This window comes from Hipposideros armiger, unplaced genomic scaffold (genome assembly GCF_001890085.2).
Source record: "Hipposideros armiger isolate ML-2016 unplaced genomic scaffold, ASM189008v1 scaffold_742, whole genome shotgun sequence".
NCBI lineage: Eukaryota > Metazoa > Chordata > Mammalia > Chiroptera > Hipposideridae > Hipposideros > Hipposideros armiger.
The window spans coordinates 593,040-601,532 of NW_017732092.1; the positions used below are offsets into that span (position 1 = coordinate 593,040).

The 8,493-nt window shown below is 47.0% G+C and overlaps 1 protein-coding gene across 1 annotated transcript in view; it reads left to right on the forward strand.

Moving 5' to 3' along the window:
* Nucleotides 1–8,493, forward strand: part of LOC109373749 (protein tyrosine phosphatase receptor type H) — a gene marked incomplete at both ends in the record, with an annotated part of 22,216 nt that overhangs the window by 5,667 nt on the left and 8,056 nt on the right. Inside the window, 5 exons of the mRNA XM_019627857.1 lie at nt 1,800–2,069; nt 2,797–3,060; nt 3,365–3,631; nt 5,697–5,775; nt 5,879–5,926. Coding sequence (XP_019483402.1) covers nt 1,800–2,069; nt 2,797–3,060; nt 3,365–3,631; nt 5,697–5,775; nt 5,879–5,926 — 928 coding nt within the window. The remainder of the gene's footprint in view (nt 1–1,799; nt 2,070–2,796; nt 3,061–3,364; nt 3,632–5,696; nt 5,776–5,878; nt 5,927–8,493) is intronic.

The following is an 8,493-nucleotide window of genomic DNA, read 5'->3' on the forward strand; positions in this document are numbered from 1 at the left end:
TCAAGAGTGCGAGCTCTGAGCAACAAGGTTGCCAGCTCGATTCCCAGCCGGAGCTGAGCTGCTGCTGAGCTGCCAACAGGTGGCAGGATGGCTCAAAAAAAAAAAAAAAAAAATTTAATTGTGATAAAATACACATAACATAAAACTTACCATATTAACTTCACTGAGCATAATGTCAAGGTTCATACATGCTGTAGCCTGTATCAGAATGTCCTTTCTTTTTAAGGCTGAATACTATTCCTTTGTATGGATGGACCACATTGTACTTATCCATTCATGTCAATAGACACTGGTGTTACTTCCACCTTTTGACTATTGTGAATAATGCTGCTATGAACATGGGTGTGCACATCTCTTCGAGAGACTGCTTTTAATTCTTTTGAGTATATACCCAAGAGTGAAATTGATGGGTGAAGAACCCCTTTTTTGATCTAGCAATTCCACTTCTGGGTATTAATCAGGAGGAAACAAAATCACTATCTCGAAGAGATATCTGCACCCCCATGTTCATTGCAGTATTATTTACAATACCCAAGACATGGAAGCAACCTAAGAGTCCATCAAAGAATGAATGGATAGGAACGGTCAGCTGGTTGGCTTAGGTTAGAGCACAGGGTGCAGTGCTCATAACACTAAGGTTGCTGGTTCAATTCCCTCATGGGCCACTGAGGTGCACCCTCCACAACTATTGGGTTATTGGAAAAGTCATAACACAATTTTGCAACGAAAAGCAGACAAAAAACACGTCATGATTTTTCCGACAACCCAATAGTTTGAAACAACTACTTGACTTGGAGCTAATGGGTCCTGGAAAAACACATTGTTCCCCAATAAAATTTAAAAAAATGAATGGATAAAGAAAATGTCACACACACACACACACACACACACACACACACACACAGTTAGCCTTTAAAAAGAAGGAAATCCAGCCATTTCTGACAACATGGAAGGACTTTGAGGGTGTTATTCTGAGATAAGTCAAACAGAGAAAGACACTGTATGATCTCACATNGACGCACCTTAATTTGGGGGCCCGAAATTTGAAAAAAAAAGTATTACATAAAGTTAGTGAACTCAAGGTTTATTCATCATAAAATTCATACAACTCCTCATCACTGTCAAAACCGTCAACCATTAGCTTGTCCTCATCTGTGTCTGATGATGAATCACTGTCTTCATATATTGCCTCGTCCTCAGTTCTATCTATGGCATTTGAAATGCCACACTTTTTAAATGACTTGACAATGATCTACAACCACTGTATAAGATGCACCCAGTTTTTAAACCCCAAATTTTTCAAAAATGGGTGCATCTTACACATGGGGGAATATGGTAAATTCACTAAAATTGCCAATTCAGTTCCTCTTTTCATGAACTTATGAGCCCTGTGAGGGGCTCCCAGTCCCCCCATTCTCCCACTGGGCTAGTGTTGCCATATGGGACGCTGAGAGAGCATTTCCACCATCACAGAAATTCTACTGGAAGGCACAGGTCTAGATCCTTACTCCTCAAAGTGTGGTCCACGGGTGGCAGCTCCAACATCCTCCAAGGACTGACTGAAAATGTCGAATCTTTTCTTGTCCAGACCCACTGAGTCAGGACCCACATCTTAACAAGATGCCCGATGTCATGTGTGCACTGCAGTTTGAGGAGCACTAGTCTAGACCACTCACCCTGCATCTCCTGGGACCACAGTTGAGGCAGGACTGGGAACTTTGAGGGTTAGAAATGTCCACTGAGTGTCTCCTCTGATCTGCTCCCCTGCTGACACCGGCTTCTTCTTCCTAATTTCTCAGCCCCCAACCCTGTCAGGAACCTGAGTGTGAAGACTCAGACCAACAGCTCCATCACCTTGAACTGGACAACTCCTCTTGGCCCAGGTCAGCCTTCCTATACCTACTTGGTCTCATGGATGAAGGAGGGCCATGCTGTCTCTTGGACCAATCAGACTGGAGATACCGGGATAATGCTGGAGGAACTGGAAGCTGGGAGCCTGTACACCTTCATCGTCTGGGCGGAGTGGAACAGTGTCATCAGTGACAACGAGAACCTCACTGGGGCCACTGGTGAGACACAGTTTCGTTCTGGACCTAGCACTATTGGGATGGGGGAGGACAATGATGGGGGGATATTGGGAGCTTCCTGGGAGATGAACTGTGCTCGGTGACCCTCTCCACCCTCGTCGGACCTTGAGCTTGTAGGTCTGCTTCCTAGAGGGCGTCTGTCCTCTGCAACCAGGTTTTCCAATTTTGGGGTCTGTCTTTGGGAACAAAGAGAGCCCCTGACTGTCCAGCACCACCTCTCTGGAACCAAAAAAGTCATCAGCTAGACTGTTGTTCACAGGTTGTCTTGGAGAATGAGCTGAACCATCAGAGCCCCACCTGTCAGCCTACACATAGAGGGTCCCAAGGATGAGGGGAGTCAGAATTACCTCAGGGATTGGGTTCATTGTTGATGGACAGAATCTGGAACACTTTAGTTTTTGACCATTTGGGCTAAGTAGACTGAAGTCAACAGCCCCATCTAGAAACTTGGTGTGTCTAGAAGTGAGAAATGACTCTGCCTTGAGCCGACCATGGAGATAGGTGGTGGATGGGACACAGGGCCGCAGACTCAGAACAGCGTGGGCCTGGGTGATCCTGGCCCCACCTCCTTTCTGTGGTCCACACTCCTTAGGAAGTAGACTCATCTGATGACTGAGGCACCTCAGCTTGCTGTGAAAGGGAGATGAGCAGGTTTGGGTATGAGGATCCTTAAGGATTCAGCCCCTTGAGTATCTTTTTAAATTCTCAGCTCCCAGCGAGGTCACAAATCTGCAGAAGAAGACTCAGACCAACAACTCCATCACCTTGCAGTGGAAGGCCCCTGCAGACCTCCACGCTGATTTCTATACATACTTAGTTCAGTGGGCTGGTGAGGGACATCCCCAGACAAACGAGACCAAGGAGACTCAGTATGTGGTGGATTCCCTGGTACCTGGGACTCTGTACAACTTCAGCGTGTGGGCAGAGAAGAACAATGTAGCCAGTTCCACACAGAGCCTCAATGCATCCACAGGTGAGATGGGTCCCTTTTTACCTGGTGGGGGGCTTAGGTCCGACCCGGGGGCAATGAGAAGTGAGTGGACTACAAATCCCATCAGGCCATGACTTCATAAGCTACAATGATACAGAGAGTCAGAGGGCTCATGGGTGAGGGGACCTATTGGGAGAGACAAAAAATGAGGGATGAAGAGGTATTTTGGTTTGGGGAGAGAAAGGATGGCTTGTCATGGAATTGGTGTCACTGGTGGTGAAGCTGGGGAGGGATGGAACACCACCTTGGATGGCACCTACTGACTCCTTTTGTCCTTTCTACCCAGACCCGGACCCTGTCACCATCACTTCCTGCATCAGCATCTCGGGGGGCTACGGGGTCATCCTGACCTGGTCCTGCCCCACAGGAGGCTACGAGGCCTTTGAGTTGCATGTGGGCAGGCAGCAGAGCTCCCAGGACAGATCATCCTGCGAGACGGGTGTATCTGTGTTGGGTCTCCACCCGGCTCAGTCTTACCCAGCCACTGTCACGACCATCTGGTCCACAATGAGGGCTCCACCTGCCTCTGTGACCTGCCACACCGAGAGCACAGGTCAGCAGGTCCCCAGGGGGCAGAGAAAGTCTCTCTAGATCTCTTCATGCCCTGTTGTGAGGAAGTCTCACCTACCCATGGGGTCCTTTTTGTCTGTTTGTTTGTTTCTTGGTTGGTGGGTTTTTTTCAGCTTTCTTTAAAACAGCTTTATTGAGATATAATTCATATACCATACAACTCACCCATTTAAAATGTATAATTCAGTGGCGTTTAGTGCATCCACAATGTTGTGCAACCATCATCACTATCAGTTTTAGAATATTTTCATCATTACTGCATAAAGAAATACCGCCTGATTAAGCCATTGCCCCATAGTTGCCCCAGCTGCCCTACGACCAAGCCTAGGGAATCTCTAATTTATTTTCTCTCTGTACAGATTTGCCTATTTTGGACATTTCCTAAAAATACAACATGTGCTCCTCTGTGACTGGCTTTTCTCACTTAGTATAAAATTTTTGTTTTTGTTTTTAATTTTATTAGGGAACAGCCATGGTCACTGGTTACATATTGCTTTCATTCTACAATGGCATGGTTGACTCTTTTAGGGAGGGCACAGCTCACAGTGGCCCATGCGGGGATTGAACTGACAACTTTGGTGTTATCAGCCCCATGCTCCAACCAACTGAGCTAACCGGTCACCCCAGTATAATGTTTTTAAGGTCCACCCATGTTGTAGTGTGTGTCAGTGCCTCTTTCCTTTTTGTTCCATTGTATGGCTGGACCCCACTGTCTTTTCCATTCTTCTATGGATGGGTCAGTCAGGCGGTTTCCACTTTTTGGCTATTACGAGTATTGCTGCTATGAACATTCATGGACATGTTTTTGTGTAAATGTATGCCTTCATTTCTCTTGACTATGTACCCAGGAGTGGAATTACTGGATCACATGGTGACTCTATGTGTAGAGTTGCCATCTGAAGAACTGCCAGATTTTTTCCCACCATGGTGGCACAATTTTTTACTCATCAGTAGGGGTATTTGAAGAAGTTTGAATTTCTTCAAACAGGAAGTTTCTAATCCTATCCCATTGACTGTGGTCATAGGCTTCACTCGGCCTCACCAGTCACTTTCTAGGAATCAGGGCCTCTTATATTAGACTGGTTCTGTGCTCTGGAGAGAGACTGGCGGTCAGTGTAATGATCAATAGATGCAACTCCAAACTGGCTTTTGCTGGAGTGCACTGCCCAGGACTGTCTCTAACTTGGCAAGAAGGGTCCCTGGTAGGATAGCCTTTCTTGTCCAATTCGTCTGGACCAGGCTCATAGGGGATTGGGTCCCCCACCAGGCTGTGTAATACCCTTCTAAAGCCTGTTGACAGGTCCTGGCAACCAGGACTGTTGAGAAGCTGTAGCCTGAGGCTACCATGGCTGACAGCGGTGGGCTATGGGCTTGAGTCTACCCTAAGATGAGGCATCTGAGCATAGATCCTCTAAAACCTGTGCCGATGACAGCTTGGGACCAAGGCCTTAGGCACCACCAGTGGGCTCCACTGTGAGGGAGCCCTTCTCCTAGCAAATAGGACACCTGAGAAGATGAGCCTCACTTCTGGGGAGAGCCATCAAAGCCATCAACCCCAGAGAGTGGGTCCCCAGCCTTGGCATATTGGCATTGGGGCTGGATCACTCCGTGGTTGGGGCCTGTCCTATGTCTTGTAGGATGTTGGGCAGCATCCCTGGGCTCTGCCCACTCGATGCGAGTGGCACCACCACCCCACTGGTGACAAACCAAAATGTCTCCAGACATTCCCCGATGTCACCAGTGGGGCAAAAACTGCCCTCGCTGAGAACTATTAGTCTAGGCCAAGGAGGAGAAGTGTCACTCTAGCACCCAGGTCACCTGAGAAAATGATGCATTTGAACCAGGCTTCTGGGGGAGTGAGAGACTGAGAGGAAAGGCTGGGTGGGAGATGGGGCTTTACCCAGAAGATTTCTCCTTTCCCTTCTCTGTCCCAGCATTTACCCTGTAGGCCCTCTGATCGCTGTCTGGGTGAGGACGGAGGTAGGAGAGATGGGACACCAGGAGATAAGACCCAGGTTCTAAAGGCTCTCCATGCCTCCTTCCCCCAGGGGTCATTGCTGGGGCTATTGTTGGTGTCCTCCTGTTCCTCATCCTGGTGGGCCTGCTGATTTTCTTCCTGAAAAAGAGGTGAGAGACTTACCATAGGACTGACCGACCATGTGGAGGTGGGGACCAAGGGAAGCATCAGCATCTCTGGTTCCAGCCTCACTCCCTGAGCCTTTAATCCCAGGTACAAGCCAAGCCAGAAGAAGTCAGCACCCCGGGATCTGGTCTTCAGGTGAGCGGAAGGTTTTGGAATCATCCAAAAGGGTTGTTGTTTGGTCAAATCAAGGGATATTTGCTGGTCACTACATGGGTCAGAGGGCATGATCAATGAACCCACCCACTAGTCTCAGAAGGACCTAATGCCCTCTGTGACAGGGATCACAATTTTTTTCATTGCTCCCCACTCCCCAAGCTGCCTGGGCCAGTGACTTTGGAATCAGTTTCAGTTTCTATTCTGGGACTTCCATTCATCCAACAAAATATTGAGTCCCTATTATGTGTCAGGCACTGTCCTAGATGCTGAAGAAACAGTGAAGTAAACCAAGATTGCTGTCCTCATGGATCTTCCATTCTAGCACAAGAAGACATTGATAAACAAGATATTAAAGAATGTGATACTTACTTGGAGACAAATAAAGCAAGAGATGGGGATAGGGAGGGTAGAGAAATGTTTTAGATAGGATGTTAAAATAAGAGAAAATTATAGACAAGGTGTCCAGGAAAAGCCTTACTGGGAAGATGACTAAGAGAAAGTCATTTAGCACAGACATTGAGCAAGTGAGGGAGAAGCCATGTATACATCTAGAGAAAAGGAATTTCAGGGAGAGGGAGCAGCAAGTGCAAAGGCCCTGGGGCAGGAGCATGCTTGGTGTATTTAGAGAGAACATTGTGTATCTTGGAGACTAAGTGGAATGGGTGAAGGGGACGGTAGTAGGAAAACAGGTTTGAGATCAGGTAGGACCTTGTATGTGAAAGTAAGGACTCTTTTTATTCTGAGATGGGAGTTTTGGGAGGGTTGTGAATAGACCAGTGACACAATCTTAAATAGGTGTATTTAAGAAGCAAAGGCAAAAATAGTGAGATAGAGGAAGAACTATGTTATAATCCAAACAAGAGGTGATTATGTCTTGGATCAGAAAATGATTAGAGGTAGTTAGATTCTAGATACAGTGTGAGTGTTTAAACAGAAGAACTGGTTAAAGAATGGGTGTGTGGTGTGAGACTCAGAGAGGACTAAAGAGTTAACCCAAGGAATGCAACCTGAGCTCCAGGAAGGCTGGAAACACCATTGTGTGAGATGGAGTGACTATGGGGGAGCAGGTTTTGGGGAGGTATCAGGAGCTTTGTTGTGGACACATTATGTCTGGGATGTTTGTTTGACCTGTAAGTAGAGACGCTGAATGGGCATTTGGGTAAACAGCTCAGTGGTTCAAGAGAAACTTCGTGCAAATATCTTCATCACTCTGAGTCCTCTTTAGGTTAGGTCAAGTCATCAAATCTCTTTGTTGGAGTGATCCCCGGAGATGGATAAGGAGAGATGGGACAGGGTGATAAAGGGAAGTTGGGAGACCAGCTGTGATGGCCTAGGCACAAAAGAATGCAGTATAAACTGAGGCGGTGGCCATCAGAAGCAGATTCATGAGGTAGAATAAATACAGGTGTGAGGGAAGGAGATGTCCCATTTCTTCTTTGCCATATAACCTGCCTTGGCCAGCGTCCCACCCCAATAAAGTTGATCTCTCCTTATCTTGCCCTGTGCCCATCTGCCTTACATGGCATCTGTAACAAATCACCATGTTCATTGGATTCCCAGTATGGCCCTGTCTATATGTCCAGCATTTTGCCACCCCCAACTTCAGTATATATGGAAGGACATCCCAGCAATGACCCTCAAGGACATCCAGGCAGAGAAAGGCCAGTGGATCAGGAGACCGCGCCATTGAAAAGAGAGTTTATTGTACTCACAGATCCCAAGAGAAGGGACCACGTAGGGAAGCACCAGGTTGGTTGGAGGTGGGGGAAACATGAGCAAGAACCTTTGTTATGGTTTCTGCAGGAAGGAAAGGCACTGCAAAGCAAGCAGGCTTCATTTGAATAATTTCAGGGGCTCTGGGGCTTGGGGGCTTCCCCTGATTGTCTGGTGCCTGCCTTTGAGAAATTAGGACAGGTGGAGAGTAGCCCAGTGCATGTGTGTCCCATAAAGAAGGTGATGGAGTGTATATTTAATCACTGTTCAAGAAAGGGAACAGATGGGCCTCCAGACAGTGTCTGAAAACTGAGTCGAGACAGCGTTTATATGACTATATTGTAAGGGTGGAGAGAGAAAGGGCTGGAGCTGGAGTGACAGATCTAAAGCTTTTTTTTTTTTTCATGTGAAAGAGAGGTGAGCATGTTTATAAGCTAAAGGGAAAGAGGAGAGGGTACAGGTATGGAAGACAAGAAAGAACTGATAGCTGGAGAAGGTGGGAGGAGATGGAGCCCAGAAGAAGGGGAAGCCCTAAATGGAGAAGAAACACTTTTCCTTTTTTGGAATTAAAAAAATTTAATTGTGGGGGTGGGCCGGAGTGGCTCAGTTGGTTAAGAGCTCGCTCAAGAGTGCGAGCTCTGAGCAACAAGGTTGCCAGCTCGATTCCCAGCCGGAGCTGAGCTGCTGCTGAGCTGCCAACAGGTGGCAGGATGGCTCAGCAAAAAAAAAAAAAAAATTATTGTGATAAAATACACATAACATAAAACTTACCATATTAACTTCACTGAGCATAATGTCAAGGTTCATACATGCTGTAGCCTGTATCAGAATGT